The sequence below is a fragment of the Larus michahellis genome, chromosome 30 (genome assembly GCF_964199755.1).
Source record: "Larus michahellis chromosome 30, bLarMic1.1, whole genome shotgun sequence".
Classification (NCBI taxonomy): Eukaryota; Metazoa; Chordata; class Aves; order Charadriiformes; family Laridae; genus Larus; species Larus michahellis.
In genome coordinates this window covers 301,176-319,076 of record NC_133925.1, presented here as the reverse complement: position 1 = coordinate 319,076, position 17,901 = coordinate 301,176, and the positions used below count along the sequence as shown (strand labels likewise).

Below are 17,901 nucleotides of genomic sequence, written 5' to 3'. Positions count from 1 at the left end.
GGGGGGGGTCCCAGAGAACTGGGTGCCTTATTAGGGGAGGGGAAGGGGGTCCCAGAGGCCTGGGTCCCTCATGGGGGGGTCCCCAATGGCTGAGTCCCTTACTGGGGGGCTGCAAGGGGGTTCCCCCATACCTGGGCCCCTCATGAGGGGGGGTCCCCAATGGCTGAGTCCCTTATTGGGGGGCTGTAAGGGGGCCCCCCCACACGAGGGTCCCTCATGAGGGGGGTCCCCAACGCCCAGGCACCTTGTGAGGGAGAAATTAAGGGGTCCCAGACACCTGGGTCCCTCATGACGGGGGGAGAAAAGGGGTCCCCCCACACTTGGGTCCCTCATGGGGGGAGTCCCCAGTGTCTGCGTCCCTCATTGGGGGGTTGTAAGGGGGCCCCCCCCCCACTTGGGTCTCTTGTGAGGGGGGTCCCCCACACCCAGGCCCCTTGTGAAAGGTCAATTAATGGGTCCCAGCCACCCGGGTCCCTTATTGGGGGGGCTGAAAGGGCCCCCCCCGCCAACTTGGGTCCCTCATGGGGGGGTCCCCGACACTGGGGTTCCTTATTGGGGGGCTGAAAGGCGGTCCCCCCACACTTGTGTCCCCCATGGGGGGGGTCCCCAGAGCCTGGGTACCTTGTTGGGGGGCTGTAAGGGGGTCCCCCCGCCCTTGGGTCCCTCATGGGGGGGTCACCAACACTGGGGTTCCTTATTGGGGGGCTGTAAGGGGGTTCCCCCCACACCTGGGTCCCCTTTTCTTTGGGGGGGGGGGGGGTCAGAAACGAGACAGAGGCGGAGACTCGGCCTTTTATTTGCCATTAACACCCGAAAGGGGCGGGGCCACAGGGAAGAGCCGCCCCTCGATTGGTTCCGCTCCCTCGATTAACCCGCCCCCTCGGCGGCAAAGGGGGGGGCGTGGTCACGGCGTGGGCGGGGCCTGCGGGCAGGGGGCGGGGCCGTGGCGGCGCTCGTGCTTGCGGAGCCCCGCCCTCGCCCCAAAGCGCTTGGGGCAAAGGGGGCAGGCGAAGGGGCGGGGCTCCGGAGGGGCGGGGCCCGCTAAAGCCACGCCCCCCGTGCCCAGGCACACCCCCGCGGCTCCCACGGGGGCCGCCATGTTGGGTTCCCCAACGGGGGCCGCCATGTTGGGTTGGCCAATGGGGGCCGCCATGTTGGGGCCTCCGCAGCCCACGGCTGTTCCGGCGGCCCCCGCTCCAGAATTGGTGGCCACGCTGTGGCCGAGTCCAGCGGCCACGTCCTCGCCAGTAGAGGCGGCCACCTCACGGCCAGCTTGGTGGCCAGCTGGGTTGGCCATGTCGTGGCCAAGTCCAGTGGCCATATTGTGGCCAGCTCCAGCAGCCAGGTTGTGGCCAGGTTGGGCACCCATGTCGTGCCCCATGCCAACAGCCATGCCGTAGCCAACGCTGGTGGCCATCATGTGGCCAGTCTGACCACCCACGTCATGCCCAGTGCCATCGGCCATGCCGTGACCGGTGCTGGTGGCCATACCATGGCCCGGTTGACTACCCATGTCATGCCCAGCACTGGTGGCCATCCCCTGGCCAACACTGGTGGCCATAATGTGGCTAGGCTGACCACCTATGTCATGCCCAGCACCAGTGGCCATCCCTTGGCCAACGCTGGTGGCCATACCGTGGCCAGGCTGACCACCCACATCATGCCCAGCGCCGGTGGCCATCCCTTGGCCAACGCTGGTGGCCATAATGTGGCTAGGCTGACCACCCACGTCATGCCCAGCTCCGCCAACCATCCCATGGCCAGCTCTGGCAGCCATATTGTGGCCAGCTCCAGCAGCCAAATCATGGCCAAGTCTGCTGGCCATGCCCTGACCACCTCCGGCAATACCGAGGCCGGGTCCGGCGGCCATGTTGAGGCCACCTCCGACGGCCACGGTGAGGCCACCGCCGGCGGCCACGTTGTCCCCGCCTTCCCCCTCCCTCTTCCCGTGCGTCCTCTCGTGCTTGCGCAGCCCCGAGGCCCCGCCGAAGCCCTTCCCGCAGCGCCCGCAGGCGTAGGGCCTCTCGCCGGAGTGGGTCCGCCGGTGCTTGCCCAGCGCCGCCCTCTCCCAAAACCCCTTCCCGCACTCCCCGCACCGCCAGGGCCTCTCCCCGGTGTGGGTCAACCGGTGTCGCTTGAGGTCCCAGGAAGCCACGAAAGCTTTGCCGCACTCGCCGCACCGCCAGGGCCGTTCCCCGGTGTGGGTCCGCCGATGCACCGCCAGATCCGCCGGCTGCCGGAAAGCTTTGCCGCACTCGCCGCAGCTGTAAGGTTTGAGGCCCTGGTGGGCGCGTTGGTGACGGCGGTAGCTGGAAGGGTCGGAGAACATCCTCCCGCACTGCGGGCAGAGGTAGGGCCGTTCCCCGGTGTGGACGCGTTGGTGGCTTTGGAAAGAGGAGAGTTGGGTGAAGGACTTCCCGCAGGTGCCGCAGGCGTAGGGTTTGCGGGGAGCGTGGATGCGCTGGTGGCACGCGAGGGAGGAGGAGCGGCCGAAGCTCTTGCCGCACTCGGCGCAGAGGAAGGGCCGCTCGCCCGTGTGGCTGCGTTGGTGGTTACGCAGGTCCTTGCGCTCGGCGTAGGCTTTGGGGCAGGCGGCGCAACGGTGGGGCCGCAGCCCGTCGTGGCCCCGCCGGTGTTTGCGGTAAACGGAAGGGTCGGCGAAAGATTTGGGACAATCCGGGCAGGAAAAGGGACGTTCGCCCGTGTGGGCGCGTTGGTGGATGGTCAGCTTGGAGAGGGTGCCGTAGGACTTGGGGCAGGCGGCGCAGGGGAAAGGGGGAGCGGGGCGGGGGCAGGCGGAGCAGGGGGCGTCCGTGGCGGCGGTGGTGGCATCTCCAGGTGCTTTGGATGCGGCTCTGGTGGCATCTCCGGGCGCTTTGGATGCAGATGTGGTGGTGGTGGCATCTCCGGGTGCTTTGGATGCGGATGTGGTGGTGGTGGTGGCATCTCCGGGTGCTTCGGATGTGTCCATGGTGGTGGTGGTGGCATCTCCGGGTGCTTCGGATGCGTCCATGGTGGTGGCGGTGGTGGCATCTCCGGGTGCTTCGGATGCGTCCATGGTGGTGGTGGCGGCACTGCCAGGGACGGTGGCGGTGGAACCTCCAGGTCCTTTGGACACGGTTATCGTAGTGGTGGCATCTCCAGATGCTTTGGATGCAGCTCTCGTGGTGGTGGCACCTCTGGACCTGGTGGTGGTGGCACCTCTGGACCGGGTGCTGGTGGCACCTCCAGCTGGTTTGGACGTGTCCACCGTGGTGGTGGCATCTCCTGATGCTTTGGACGCATCTGTCGTGGTGGCAGTGCCTCCAGACGTGGTGGTGGTGGCACCTCTAGACCTAGTGGTGGTGGTACCTCTGGACCTGGTGGCGGTGGCACCTCCGGACTTGGCGGTGGCACCTCGAGATGGTTTGGACGTGTCCACCAGGGTGGTGGCATCTCCGGATGCTTCGGATGCCTCTGTCGTGGTGGCAGTGCCTCCAGACGTGGCGGTGGTGGCACCTCTGGACCTGGTGGTGGTGGCACCTCTGGACCTGGTGGCGGTGGCACCTCCGGACATGGCGGTGGCACCTCTGGACCTGGTGGCGGTGGCACCTCTGGAGGTGGTGGGTGCAGCCGTCGTGGCGGTGGCACCTCTGGACCTGGTGGTGGTGGCGCTTCTGGACCTGGTGGTGGCACCTCCGGAGGTGGCGGTCACATCCATGGCGCTGGTGGCACCTCTGGACCTGGGGCCACCACCTCCAGGGGCGGCGGGCGGGGCCGGGGTGGGGCCGGTGGTGGCACGGGGGGGACACTTGTGGCGGCTCCCCGAGGTGGTGGAGGCGGGCAGGGCAAGGCCGTCCCCGGGGGTGGCATCACCGAGGTCCCCACGGGAGGCGTCCTGGAGGTCCTGGTGGGTGCCACCTTGGAGGTCCCCAAGGGAGTCACCTGGGACGTCCCTGGGGGTGTCAATGCCCATGTCCTCGGGGGCGTCACCAAGGGTGTCATCTTGGAGGTCCCCATGGCCAGGGGTGTCACGTTGGAGGCCCCCGTGAGTCCCATCACGGCCACGGGTGTCCCCATGGATGTCCCCATGGGTGCCACCACTGACGTCCCCATGGGTGCCACCACTGACGTCCCCATGGGTGCCACCACCTACGTCCCCATGGGTTCCACCACTGGTGTCCCCATGGGTGCTACTACTGATATCTCCATGGGTTCCACCATGGATGCCCCCATGGGTGCCACCCATGTCTCCACGGGTGCCACCAGCGACATCCCCATGGGTTCTACCACTGATATCTCCACGGGTGCCACCACTTCTGTCCCTATGGGTGCCACCACCCATGTCCCTGCGGGTGCTACCATGGATGTCCCCGTGGGTGCCACCACCGACGTCCCCATGGGTTCTACCACTGGTATCTCCATGAGTTCCCCCATGGATGCCCCCACGGGTGCCACCACCGACGTCCCCATGGGTTCTACCACTGATATCTCCACGGGTGCCACCACCGACGTCCCCGTGGGTGCCACCACCGACGTCCCCATGGGTTCTACCACTGGTATCTCCATGAGTTCCCCCATGGACGCCCCCACGGGTGCCACCACCAACGTCCCCATGGGTTCTACCACTGATATCTCCACGGGTGCCACCACCGACGTCCCCGTGGGTGCCACCACCAACGTCCCCATGGGTTCTACCACCGGTATCTCCATGAGTTCCCCCATGGACACCCCCGTGGGTGCCACCACCGACGTCCCCATGGGTTCTACCACTGATATCTCCACGGGTGCCACCACCGACGTCCCCGTGGGTGCCACCATGGATGTCCCCGTGGGTGCCATCACCGACGTCCCCACCCGCGGGTCCCTGCTGCTCCTCCATGGCCCCCTGGGGACACAACACCACGGTTTGGGGGGGGGGGGGAGGTGACACCCCCAACACGCGGGTGCCCCCCCCCCGCCCCCCTTCCGTTTTTACACCGATTTCCCACCGTTTCACCCCATTTTTCCCCACCCCGCGGGGGGGGCGAGGATGTCACCCCATGGGGGGGGGGTGGGGGTGTCGCCCCCCCCCCCCATTGTCACCCAACAAGATGGCGGTGGGGTGGGGGAGGGGCGCGCAATGCACCATGGGAATGGGGGGGGACGATTTGGTGGTGGGAGGGCGCAACGAGGTCGCCATTTTGGGGGGGCTGCAATGCATCATGGGAAAAGGGGGGGCGATGGAGGGGGGGGGTTGTACCCTGGTGTGGGGGGGTGGGTGTGGGTGCAATTTTGGGGGGGTTTTGTACAATTTGGGCAAAGGTGGGGGGGGGAGCAGCTTGGGGGGGGGGGGGGATGCAACTTTTTTTGGGGGGGTGCAATTTGGGAGGGGGATGCAATTTTGGGGGGGGGGGCCGCAATGCATCATGGGAAGGGGGGGCGGTGGGGGGGGGAAGGTGTAATTTTGGGAGGTTTTGTGCAATTTTGGGGGGGGGGGGTTGTGCAATTTGGGCAAGGGGGGGGATGCAGTTGGGGGGGGGGATGAAATTTAGGGGGGGATGGAATTTTGGGGGGGGGGGATGCAATTGGGGGGGGTCCCCCACAATGCACCGTGGGAAGGGGGGGCCGCAATGCATCACGGGAAGGGGGGGCGATGGGGGGGGGTAGTACCTCGGGGGTGGGGGGTAATTTTGGGGGGGTTGTGCAATTTTGGGGGGGGGCATTGTGCATTTTTGGGGGTTTTTTTGTGCAATTTGGGCAAGGGGGGGGTGGAATTTGGGGGGGGGGAGGGATGCAATTTGGGGGGGGGGCGGCCCACGATGCACCGGGGGGGGGGGGGGCGCCCCGCAATGCATCATGGGAAGGGGGGGTGATGGCGGGGGGGGGGGGAAGGTGTAATTTTTGGGAAGTTTTGTGCAATTTTGGGGGGGGGTTTGTGCAATTTGGGCAAGGGGGGGGATGCAGTTTCGGGGGGGGGGGGGGGGATGCAATTTTGTGAGGGGGGGGCCCCACAATGCACCGTGGGAAGGGGAGGGGGCCCGCAATGCACCATGGGAAGGGGGGGCGGTGGGGGGGGGGGGGGGGTCGCGGAGCCGGGGGGGGGGGATCCAGGGGTTGCGGGGGAGGGGGGGGGACACGGGACCGGTCCGTACCTGGGGGGGCTCCGGTGGGCGCTAGGACCGCGGGGAGGGCGGGGCGGAAGCGGGAGGGGCGGGGCCGTGTGACGTAGGCGAAACGGGGGGGAAGCGGCTTCCGGCGGGTGTGGCGGAAGGGGCGGGGCCGACCCGGCAGGCTTCCGGTCTCCCCGCAACAAAAGGAGGTGCCGGTGGCGGGAGGGGGGGGGGTGCCCCACGTTTTGGGGGGAATCGGGGAGGTTTTGGGGTCTGTGTGTTCTCCCCCCTCCCCTCAATTTAACCCTTTGTCTTCCAGCCCCCCCCCCCCCCCCCAGCTTTGGAGCGCGGTGCGGCGTGGGACGGCGAGAGACCCCCAGGTGGGTGGGGGTCGGGGGGGGGGGGTCCGAACCCCTGTGTCCCCTATAGATGTGGGTCCCGAACCCCTGTGTCGCTTATAGATGTGGGTCCAGAACCCCTGGGTCCCCCCCCGACACCTGTGTCCCCTATAGATGTGGGTCCCGAACCCCTGTGTCCCCTATAGATGTGGGTCCTGGGCTCCTGGGTCCCCATAGATGTGGGTCCTGGATGCCTGGGTCCCCTATAGATGTGGGTCCTGGATGCCTGGGTCCCCTCCTGGACTCCTGCGTCCTCTATAGATGTAGATCCCCTATAGATGTGGGTCCTGAACCCCTGGGTCCCCTATAGATGTGGGTCCTGGACTCCTGGGTCCGCCCCTGACACCTGGGTCCCTTATAGATGTGGGTCCCGGATACCTGGGTCCCCTATAGAAGTGGGTCCCAAACTCCTGGGTCCCTCCCAGACCCCTGTGTTCCCTATAGATGTGGGTCCTGGATGCCTGTGTCACCTATAGATGTGGGTCCCGGACTCCTGGGTCCGTCCCTGTCACCTATGTCCCTTATAGATGTGGGTCCCGGATGCCTGGGTCCCCTATAGATGTGGGTCCCCTACAGATGTGGGTCCTGGACTCCTGGGTCCCCCCCAGACCCCTGTGTCCCCTATAGATGTGGGTCCTGAACCCCTGGATCCCTCCCGGACGCCTGGGTCTGCTATAGATGTGGCTCCCGGATGCCTGTGTCGCCTATAGATGTGGGTCCTGGACTCCTGGGTCCACCCCTGACTCCTATGTCCCTTATAGATGTGAGTCCAGAACCCCTGGGTCTCCTATAGGTGTGGGTCCTGGACTCCTGGGTCCCCCCCAGACGCTTGGGTCCCCTATAGATGTGAGTCCCACACACCTGGGTCCCCTATAGATGTGGGTCCTGGATGCCTGGGTCCCCCCCTGACACCTGGGTCCCCTATAGATGTGGGTCCCAAACTCCTGGGTCCCTCCCAGACCCCTGTGTCCCCTATAGATGTGGGTCCCGGACTCCTGGGTCCCTCCCAGACGCTTGGGTCCCCTATAGATGTGGGTCCCGAACTCCTGGGTCCCTCCCGAATGCCTGGGTCCCCTAGAGATGTGGGTCCCAAACCCCTGGGGCCCCTCCTGGACTCCTGGGTCCCCTATAGATGTGGGTCCCAGACCCCTGGGTCCCCCCTGAGCACTTGGGTCCTCTATAGATGTGGGTCCTGAACCCCTGGGTCCCTTCCAGATGCCTGTGTCCCCTATAGATGTGGGTCCCAAACTCCTGGGTCCCCCCCAGACGCTTAGGTCCCCTATAGATGTGAGTCCCACACACCTGGGTCCCCTATAGATGTGGGTCCTGGATGCCTGGGTCCCCCCCTGACACCTGGGTCCCCTATAGATGTGGGTCCTGGACTCCTGTGTCCTCTATATATGTGAGTCCCACACACCTGGGTGCCCTATAGATGTAGGTCCTGGATGCCTGGGTCCCTCCCAGACCCCTGTGTCCCCTATAGATGTGGGTCCCAGACGCCTGGGTCTCCCCCTGGACACGTGGGTGCCCTCTAGATGTGGGTCCCCTATAGATGTGGGTCCTGGACTCCTGTGTCCTCTATAGATGTGGGTCCCGGACTCCTGGGTCTCCCCCTGGACACGTGGGTGCCCTATAGATGTGGGTCCCCTATAGATGCGGGTCCCAGAGGCTTGGGTCCCAGACACCTGGGTCCCCTATAGATGTGGGTCCTGAACCCCTGGGTCCCTCCCGGACACCTGGGTCCCCTATAGATGTGGGTCCTGGACTCCTGGGTCCCCCCCAGACGCTTGGGTCCCCTATAGATGTGGGTCCTGGACTCCTGGGTCCCCCCCAGACGCTTGGGTCCCCTATAGATGTGGGTCCTGGACTCCTGGGTCCCCCCCAGACGCTTGGGTCCCCTATAGATGTGGGTCCTGGACTCCTGGGTCCCCCCCAGACGCTTGGGTCCCCTATAGATGTGGGTCCCGGACTCCCGGGTCTCCCCCTGGACACGTGGGTGCCCTATAGATGTGGGTCCCCTATAGATGTGGGTCCCAGATGCCGGGCTGCCCATCTCACCCCTCTCTCTCTCTCTCCCCCCCCACCCCCGCAGCCATGGCGTCTCCTCCGTCCCCCGCCGCCTCCCCGCGGGCCCCGTCGTCGTCCCCCGCCGCCGCCGCCGCCGAGCGCCGTTACCGCTGCGGGGAGTGCGGGCGGAGCTACCGCCACGCCGGCAGCCTGGTCAACCACCGCCGCAGCCACCAAACCGGCCTCTACGGCTGCGCCGCCTGCGGCAAACAGCTCTTCAACCTGGCCGCCCTCACCAGCCACCGCCGGGCGCACCGGCGAGCCCAACGGCCGGCGACGGCGGGGGACGACGGCGACGTGGGGCCGGCGGCGACTCCGCCGGCCGCCTCGCCCTCCTCGGGCCGGCTCTACAGCTGCGGGGAGTGCGGGCGGCGCTACCGCCACCGGGGCAGCTTGGCCAACCACCGGCACACCCACCGCACCGGCGTCTTCGCCTGTTCCCTCTGCCCCAAACACTTCCCCAACCTCATGGCCCTGCGCACCCACGCCCGGGGCCACCGCCGGGGACGGCCGCCGCCATCGCCGCGTGATGTCACCGTCGTCGTCGCCGCCGCCGAGCGACTGTACCGCTGCGAAGTGTGCGGCAAAACCTACCGGCACTCCGGCAGCCTCATCAACCACAAACACACCCACCAGACGGGCGATTTCGGCTGCGGCCTCTGCCCCAAACGCTTCTCCAACCTGGGCGCCCTCAAGGGACACCTGCGGGGACACCGGCGCCGCCGCCACCGCCACCGGCGCCGCAACGGCTGTAGCCCCGAGGTGCCGCCGCCGCCGCTGCCGCCCGCCATCTACCAGTGCTCGCTCTGCCCCAAGGAATTCGGCGGCCTCCCGGCGCTACAGGCGCATTTTCGCCGGCACCGGCGTCCCCGCGGCGCGGCGGACGAGGAGGAGGATGAGGAGGACGAGGAGGACGAGGAGGAAGAAGAGCGTCCCTTCCTCTGCAGCCTGTGCGGCGGCATCTTCCCCGGCGAGGCCGAGCTGGCGCGGCACCACCGGCAGGAGCACGTGACGGTGCCGCCGCCGCCGGTGCCGCCGCCGCCGCCGCCGGAGGGGTGTTGGGGGGGGGAAGCGTCGGGCGAGGAGCTGTGGCAAATCTGCGGCTACTGCGGGCGGCCCTTCGGCGACCTGCAGAGCCTGCGGGAGCACAGCCGCGGCCACCGCGCCGAGGAAGCAGCCGCCATGGCCGACGTGGTGGCCGGGGGCGAGCGCCGACCTTACGCCTGTAGCCTCTGCGGCAAAACCTACCGCCACGGCGGCAGTTTGGTCAACCACCGGCAAACCCACCAAACCGGCGTCTTCCCCTGCGCCGTCTGCGCCCGCCGCTACCCCAACCTCGCCGCCTTCCGCAACCACCTCCGCAACCACCCCCGCTGCAAGGCGGGACCCCCGGCGTCCGCCCCGCCGCCGCGCCAACGCCCGGCCTGCGACGCCTGCGAGGAGGAGGAGGAAGAGGAGGAAGAGGAGGAAGAGGGAGAAGCACCGGAGGCCCGGCCTTTCCGCTGCGAGGTGTGCGGCCGCAGCTACAAGCACGCCGGCAGCCTGGTCAACCACCGGCAGAGCCACACCACCGGCCTCTTCCGCTGCCCCGCCTGCCCCAAGGCCTTCTACAACCTCATGGCCCTCAAGAACCACCGGCGCACCCACGCCGAGCGCCGCCGGCACCGCTGCGGCCTCTGCCCCAAGGCTTTCCGCCTGCGCCGGCAACTGCTGGGTCACCAACGGCTCCACGCGCCGGCCGACGCCTGTCAACCGCAGCCCGGTCAGGGGACGCCGACGCCGAGGGACGCCCCAGAGACGCTGGCGGGGGACGCTTTGGTATCATCAACCGCGTTCCGGGCGGAGGAGGTGTCCGTACGACACCGGGACGGGATGGAGACGGTGTTGGAGGACTCTACGGCACCACCAACCACGTGCCGGGTGGAGGAGAAGGTGGTGGGACACCGGGACGGGACGGGGACGGTGTTGGAGGACTCTACGGCACCACCACCAACGTTCCGGGTGGAGGAGAAGGTGGTGGGACACCGGGATGGGACGGTGTTGGAGGACTCTACGGCACCACCACCAACGTTACGGGAACACCTGGACGGGATGGAGACGGCGTTGGAGGACTCTACGGCACCACCGACCACGTGCCGGCTGGAGGAGAAGGTGGTGGGACACCGGGACGGGAAGGGGACAGTGTTGGAGGACTCTACGGCACCACCACCAACGTTCCGGGTGGAGGAGAACGTGGTGGGACACCGGGATGAGATGGGGACGGTGTTGGAGGACTCTACGGCACCACCACCAACGTTACGGGAACACCGGGACACGATGGAGATGGCGTTGGAGGACTCTACGGCACCACCACCAACGTTACGGGCATCGGAGGGGCCTCCGGGACACCTGGACACCATGGGGACGGTGTCGGAGGACTCCCTGGTGTCACCAACCGCGTTACGGGAACACCTGGACGGGATGGAGACGGCGTTGGAGGACTCTACGGCACCACCGACCACGTTCCAGGTGGAGGAGAAGGTGGTGGGACACCAGGACGGGATGGGGACGGTGTTGGAGGACTCTACGGCTCCACCACCAAAGTTACGGGCACCAAAGGTGTCCGTACAACACCCGGACACCGTGGAGATGGTGTCGGAGGAATTCCTGGTGTCACCAACCGCGTTCCGGGCGGAGGAGGTGTCCGTACAACACCCGGACCCTACGGAGACGGCGTTGGAGGACTCTACGGCACCACCACCAACGTTCCGGGCACCGGAGGGACCTCCGGGACACCGGGACACCACGGAGACGGCGTGGGAGGACTCTCCGGTGTCACCACCAACGTTCCGGGGGGAGGAGAAGGTGGTGGGACACCGCGACGGGCCGGGGACGGCGTTGGAGGACTCTACGGCACCAACAACGTTCCGGGCACCGGAGGCCGACGGGTGACCTCCCCCCCCACCCCCCACCCCCATTAAATTTGGGTTGTTTTGGAGCGGTTTTTGGGGGGGATTTGGGGTCTCTGCAGGGCCGGGGACCCCCCAAGTGGGGCCGGGGACCCCCAAAGTGGGGTTGGAGACCCCCAAAGTGGGGCTGGGGACCCCCAAAATGGGGCCCAGGACCCCCAAGTGGGGCCTGAATGGGGCTGGGGACCCCCAGGATGGGGCTGGGAACCCCCCAAGTGGGACCAGGGACCCCCAAGTGGGGTTGGGAGATCCCCAAGCTGGGTCTGGGGACCCCCAAGTGTGCCCTGGATGGGGCCGGGGACCCCCAAGTGGGGCCTGAATGGGGCTGGGGACCCCCAGAATGGGGCCGGGGACCCCCAAAGTGGGGCCTGAATGGGGCTGGGGACCCCCCAAGTGGGAGCAGGGATGCCCAAAGTGGGGCTGGGGACCCCCAAAATGGGGCTGGGGACCCCCAAAGTGGGGCCTGAATGGGGCTGGGGACCCCCCAAGTGGGGTTGGAGACTCCCAAAGTGGGGCTGGGGACCCCCAAAATGGGGCCTGAATGGAGCTGGGGACCCCCCAAGTGGGGTTGGAGACCCCCAAAGTGGGGCTGGGGACCCTCAAAATGGGGCCAGGGACCCCCAGGTGGAGCCTGAATGGGGCTGGAGACCCCCAGAATGGAGCCTGAATGGGGCCGGGGACCCCCCAAGTGGGGCCAGGGACCCCCTAGTGGGGTTGGAGACTCCCAAAGTGGGGCTGGGGACCCCCAAAATGGGGTCCAGGACCCCCAAGTGGGGCCTGAATGGGGCTGGGGACCCCCAGAATAGGGCTGGGGACCCCCAAGTGGGGCCAGGGACCCCCAGGTGGAGCCTGAATGGGGCTGGAGACCCCCAAGTGGGGCTGGGGACCCCCCAAGTGGGGTTGGAGACCCCCAAAGTGGGGCCAGGGACCCCCAGAAAGAGCCGGGGGGGGGCACTGCAGACCACCACCACCTTTATTTCTCTGCCCCCCCCCCCCCCCAAACCGAACCCTTCAGCCCCCCCCAAAAGTGGGGGTCAGGCCTCGTCGGGGCCCTCCAGGCCCCCTGGGACCCCCCAGGATTGGGGGGGACCCCAAAGAGGGGGGTCCTCGGGGACCTGGACCTGTCCCCAAAGGGGGGAGTCGTCGGGGACCTGGACTTGTCTCCACATGGGGGGGCCCCCCTCGATGTCGGGGTCCTCCGTGGGGCTGGGGGGCTCCGGGGTGTCGGGATTCTCCGTGGGGCTGGGGTTCTCCGTGGGGCGGGGGGGCTCGGGGATGTGGGGGGGCTCCGTGGGGCTGGGGGGCTCGGGGATGTGGGGGTTCTCCATGGGGCGGGGGGGCTCAGGGATGTGGGGGGGCTCCGTGGGGCTGGGGGGCTCGGGGATGTGCGGGCTCTCCGTGGGGCGGGGGGGCTTGGGGATGTGGGGGGGCTCCGTGGGGCTGGGGGGCTCCGTGGGGCGGGGGGGCTCTGGGACGTGGGGGTCCCCCGTGGGGTCTTCGTCTTCCTCCTCCTCCTCCTTCTCCTCCTCCTCCTCCCGGGGGTCCGGGGGGGTCTCGGCGAAATAGGCCTCGCGGGTGACGCCGGTGACCCAGCGCTCGTGGGGGGCGGCGGCGGTGAAAAAGGGGGGGGTCCCCCCCCCCGCCGTCCCCCCCCCGGCCGTCCCCAGCAGGAACCAGACCCCCCGCTCCTCGCAGGCCAGCGGGGACCCCCCGTCCAGCTGCCGGGGGGGGGGGGGACGGACACACACACGTCAGACACCCCCAAAACACCGACGGCCCCACGGGGAGGAACCCCCCCCAAAAAAAACACCCAACCCCCCCAAAAAACACCACAAAACCCCCCCGAAAGGGACACTGGGGCCCCCAAATTCCCCCCCCAAAAGGGACACGGGGACCCCCAAAATCCCCCCCCCAAAAAAGGACCTGAGACCCCCCCCAAAAGGGACCTGGGACCCCCCCCCAAAACACCCCGGGATCCCCCCAAAAAGGGACATGGGGACCCCCCCCCAAAAGGGACCTGGGACCCCCAAAATCCCCCCCCCAAAAGGATCTGAGACCCCCCCCAAAAGGGACCTGGGACCCCCAAATCTCCCCCCAAAAGGGACATGGGGACCCCCCCCAAAAGGGACCTGGGACCCCCAAAATCCCCCCCCCCAAAAGGGACCTGGGACTCCCCCCAAAACACCCCGGGATCCCCCCCAAAAGGGACACGGGGACCCCCCCCCAAAAGGGACACGGGGACCCCCCCCCAAAAGGGACCTGGGACCCCCAAAATCCCCCCCCCAAAAAGGATCTGAGACCCCCCCAAAAGGGACCTCTGGGACCCCCAAATCCCCCCCCAAAAGGGACATGGGAACCCCCCCCAAAAGGGACCTCTGGGACCACCCAAAAGGGACACGGGGACCCCCAAATTCCCCCCCCAAAAGGGACACGGGGACCCCCAAAATCCCCCCCCCCAAAAGGGACCTGGGACCCCCCCCAAAACACCCCGGGATCCCCCCAAAAAGGGACATGGGGACCCCCCCCAAAAGGGACCTGGGACCCCCAAAATCCCCCCCCCAGAAAGGACCTGAGAGACCCCCCCAAAAGGGACCTGGGACCCCCCCCCAAAACACCCCGGGATCCCCCCAAAAAGGGACACGGGGACCCCCAAATCCCCCCCCCCCAAAGGGGACATGGGGACCCCAAAGGGACACGGGGGACACCAAGGGACCCCAAAAAGGGACCCCAAAAGGGAGCTCAGGAGGGACGTGGGGACACCAAGGGACACGGGGACACCAAGAAGGACCCTGGGGGGACACCAAGGGACCCCAAAAGGGACCCGGGGACACCCAGGGGACCCCAAAAGGGACCCCAAGGGAGACACGGGGACACCAAAAGGGACCCCAGGAGGGACATGGGGACACCAAGGGGACCCCAAGAGGGACCCGGGGACACCAGGAGGGACCCCAAAAGGGACGTCAGGAGGGACGTGGGGACACCAGAAGGGACACGGGGACACCCAGGGGACCCCAAAAGGGACCCCAAGGGAGACACGGGGACAGCAAGGGACCCCCCAAAAGGGACACGGGGACACCAGGAGGGACCTGGGGACACCAAGAAGGACCCTGGGAGGGACATGGGGACACCAAGGGACACCAAGAGGGACATGGGGACACCAAGAAGGACCCTGGGAGGGACACGGGGACACCCAGGGGACCCCAAAAGGGACCCCAAGGGAGACACGGGGACACCAAAAGGGACCCCAGGAGGGACATGGGGACACCAAGGACACCAAGAGGGACATGGGGACACCAAGGGGACCCCAAGAGGGACCCGGGGACACCAGGAGGGACATGGGGACACCAGGAGGGACCCCAAAAGGGACGTCAGGAGGGACGTGGGGACACCGGAAGGGACACGGGGACACCAAGAAGGACCCTGGGGGGACACCAAGGGACCCCAAAAGGGACATGGGGACCCCAGGAGGGACACGGGGACACCCAGGGGACCCCAAAAGGGACCTCAGGAGGGACACGGGGACACCAAGGGACACCAAGAGGGACATGGGGACACCAAGAAGGACCCTGGGAGGGACACGGGGACACCCAGGGGACCCCAAAAGGGACGTCAAGAGGGACGTGGGGACCCCAGGAGGGCCCCCGTGAGGGCCGCGGGGACCGGGGGGGGGGTGACACGGGTGTCCCCAGACCTGTGGGACGGGGGCGCCCCCGGGGACGGTGACGCAGAAGGTGTCGGGGGACGGCGGCGTCCCCGGGGCGTCACCGCAGGACTCCGAGATCGTCACCTCCACGCTCCGCAGCTCCGGCCCTGAGGCTGCGGGGACACGGGGGACACCTCACCATGGGGACACCGGGGGGGGGGGGGGGACATGGTGGGGACACCGGGGGTGGGGACATCGGGGGTGATGGGGACATGGTGAGGACACCGGGGGTGGAGATGATGGGGACGTCAGGGATGGGGACGTCAGGGATGGGGACACCAAGGTTGGGGACATGGTGGGGACACCGGGGACAGGGACATTGGGGTTGGGGACAACACGGGGGGCACCGAGGGTGGGGACGTCAGGGATGGGGACACCAGCGGGGACAGGGACATGGTGGGGACACCACAGGTGACGGGGACAACATGGGGGACACCAAGGGTGGGGACATGGTGGGGACACCGGGGACAGGGACACTGGGGGGGACAGGGACATGGTGGGGACACCGGGGGTGGAGACATGATGGGGACATCAGGGATGGGGACACCAGGGATGGGGACACCAGCGGGGACAACATGGGGGACACCAGGGGTGGAGATGATGGGGACGTGAGGGATGGGGACACCAAGAGTGGGGACATGGTGGGGACGCTGGGAGGGACGGGGACAACATGGGGGACACCAGGGATGGGGACATGGTGGGGACACCGGGGGTGGAGATGATGGGGACGTCAGGGGTGGGGACACCAGGGATGGGGACATGGTGGGGACACCGAGGGCGGGGACACCAGGGGTGACAGGGACAACATGGGGGACACCAAGGGTGGGGACACCGGGGATGGGGACACTGGGGGGGACAGGGACATGGTGGGGACGTCAGGGATGGGGACACCAGGGATGGGGACACCGGGGATGGGGACACCGGGGGTGACAGGGACAACATGGGGGACACCAGGGGTGGAGATGATGGGGACACCGGGGATGGGGACACTGGGGATGGGGACAACACGGGGGACGTCAGGGATGGGGACATGAGGGATGGGGACACCCAGGGGTGACGGGGACAACATGGGGGACACCAGGGGTGGAGATGATGGGGACGTCAGGGATGGGGACACCAGGGATGGGGACATGGTGGGGACACCAAGTGTGGGGACACCGGGGGTGAGGGGGACAACATGGGGGACACTGGGGGTGGAGATGATGGGGACGTCAGGGATGGGGACACCAAGGAGGACACGGGGGGTGGAGACATGGTGGGGACACCGAGGGCGGGGACACCGGGGGTGACAGGGACAACATGGGGGACACCAAGGGTGGGGACATGGTGGGGACACCGGGGATGGGGACACTGGGGGGGACAGGGACATGGTGGGGACACCGGGGGTGGAGACATGGTGGGGACACCAGGGGTGGGGACACCGGGGGTGACGGGGACACCAAGGGGGACACTGGGGGTGGGGACATGGTGGGGACACCGGGGGTGGAGACATGGTGGGGACACCGGGGGTGGAGATGATGGGGACATCAGGGATGGGGACATCAGGGATGGGGACACCAAGGAGGACACGGGGGGTGGAGACACGGTGGGGACACCGAGGGCGGGGACACCGGGGGTGACAGGGACAACATGGGGGACACCGAGGGTGGGGACATGGTGGAGACACCGAGGGTGGGGACACCAGGGATGGGGACAACATGGGGGACACCGAGGGTGGGGACATGGTGGGGACACCGGGGACGGGGACACTGGGGGTGACGGGGACACCAAGGGGGACACCGGGGGTGGGGACATGGTGGGGACACCGGGGGTGGAGACATGGTGGGGACGTCAGGGGTGGGGACACCAGCGGGGACAGGGACATGGTGGGGACACCAGGGGTGACGGGGACAACATGGGGGACACCAGGGACAGGGACGTGGTGGGGACACCGGGGGTGGAGATGATGGGGACGTCAGGGGTGGGGACACCGGGATGGGGACATGGTGGGGACACCGGGGACGGGGACACCGGGGGTGACAGGGACAACATGGGGGACACCGAGGGTGGGGACATGGTGGGGACACCGGGGATGGGGACACCGGGGGTGACGGGGACACCAAGGGGGACACCGGGGGTGGGGACACGGTGGGGACACCGGGGACGGGGACACCAGGGATGGGGACAACACGGGGGACACCGAGGGTGGGGACACCGGGGGGGGGGGAGGCGGTGACAATGACCTTTGGTGGCCACGGTGGCCCAGCAGCGGTTGCCGGGGGAGGGGGGGGGGGGGATGGGGGGGAGATGCCACCGGGGTTGGGGACACCGGGGGGGGGGGACGACACCGGGGGGGGGGGGGCTGTCACTGACCGTTGGTGGCCGCGATGGCCCAGCAGCGGGTGCCGGGGGGGGCGCGGTGGTGGCCGTGGGGCAGACAGAGGGGCCGGAGGGCGGGGCCCAGGGGCAGGGGGGGGGGCTCCAAGCGCAGCAGCGCCAGGTCGGGGCCCCCCCCCGCCCCCGTCGCCGCCCCCCCCCCTTCCCCCCCCCCCCGACGTAGGCCCCGTGGAGGTGCAGCCGCGCCCCCCCCCGCCGAGCGTCGCCCCCCGCCGTCGTCACCGTCCAGGTCTCCGCCGCCTGGTGCCTGCGCCCCACGGAGGGGTCACGGGGGGGGGGGGGTGTGGGGTGGAGGGGGGGGGGGGGGGTGGGGGTGTCGTGTCCCCCCCCCCCCCCCA

The 17,901-nt window shown here is 68.1% G+C and overlaps 3 protein-coding genes across 3 annotated transcripts in view; 1 reads left to right on the top strand and 2 right to left on the bottom strand.

The window, feature by feature from the left end:
* Positions 1-785: 785 nt before the first annotated feature.
* Positions 786-6,182, bottom strand: ZNF668 (zinc finger protein 668). The gene is made up of 2 exons (XM_074567903.1): positions 6,114-6,182; positions 786-4,867 (listed from the first exon to the last, which is right to left on the bottom strand). The coding sequence occupies exon 2, from the start codon at positions 4,859-4,861 to the stop codon at positions 905-907; it is 3,957 nt and encodes a 1,318-aa protein (XP_074424004.1). The 5' UTR covers positions 4,862-4,867; positions 6,114-6,182; the 3' UTR covers positions 786-904.
* ZNF646 (zinc finger protein 646) lies at positions 5,207-11,513 on the top strand. The gene is made up of 4 exons (XM_074567907.1): positions 5,207-5,235; positions 6,391-6,451; positions 7,148-7,232; positions 8,562-11,513. The coding sequence occupies exons 3-4, from the start codon at positions 7,148-7,150 to the stop codon at positions 11,465-11,467; spliced, it is 2,991 nt and encodes a 996-aa protein (XP_074424008.1). The 5' UTR covers positions 5,207-5,235; positions 6,391-6,451; the 3' UTR covers positions 11,468-11,513.
* Positions 11,514-12,490: 977 nt separating this feature from the next.
* The window catches only part of LOC141735332 (serine protease 53-like), a 17,144-nt gene continuing 11,733 nt past the window's right edge, over positions 12,491-17,901 (bottom strand). Inside the window, 4 exon segments of the mRNA XM_074567978.1 lie at positions 12,491-13,202; positions 15,176-15,300; positions 17,540-17,688; positions 17,721-17,810. Coding sequence (XP_074424079.1) covers positions 12,519-13,202; positions 15,176-15,300; positions 17,540-17,688; positions 17,721-17,810 — 1,048 coding nt within the window. The 3' untranslated portion in view covers positions 12,491-12,518.

Coding starts and splice junctions, on each gene's coding strand:
- ZNF668 (XM_074567903.1), bottom strand. CDS start 4,861: ATGGAGGAGCAGCAGGGACCCGCGGGTGGGGACGTCGGTGATGGCACC.
- ZNF646 (XM_074567907.1), top strand. CDS start 7,148: ATGTGGCTCCCGGATGCCTGTGTCGCCTATAGATGTGGGTCCTGGACT. Junction 7,233..8,561: donor CTCCTATGTCCCTTATAGAT/GTGAGTCCAGAA, acceptor CCACCCCCGCAG/CCATGGCGTCTCCTCCGTCC.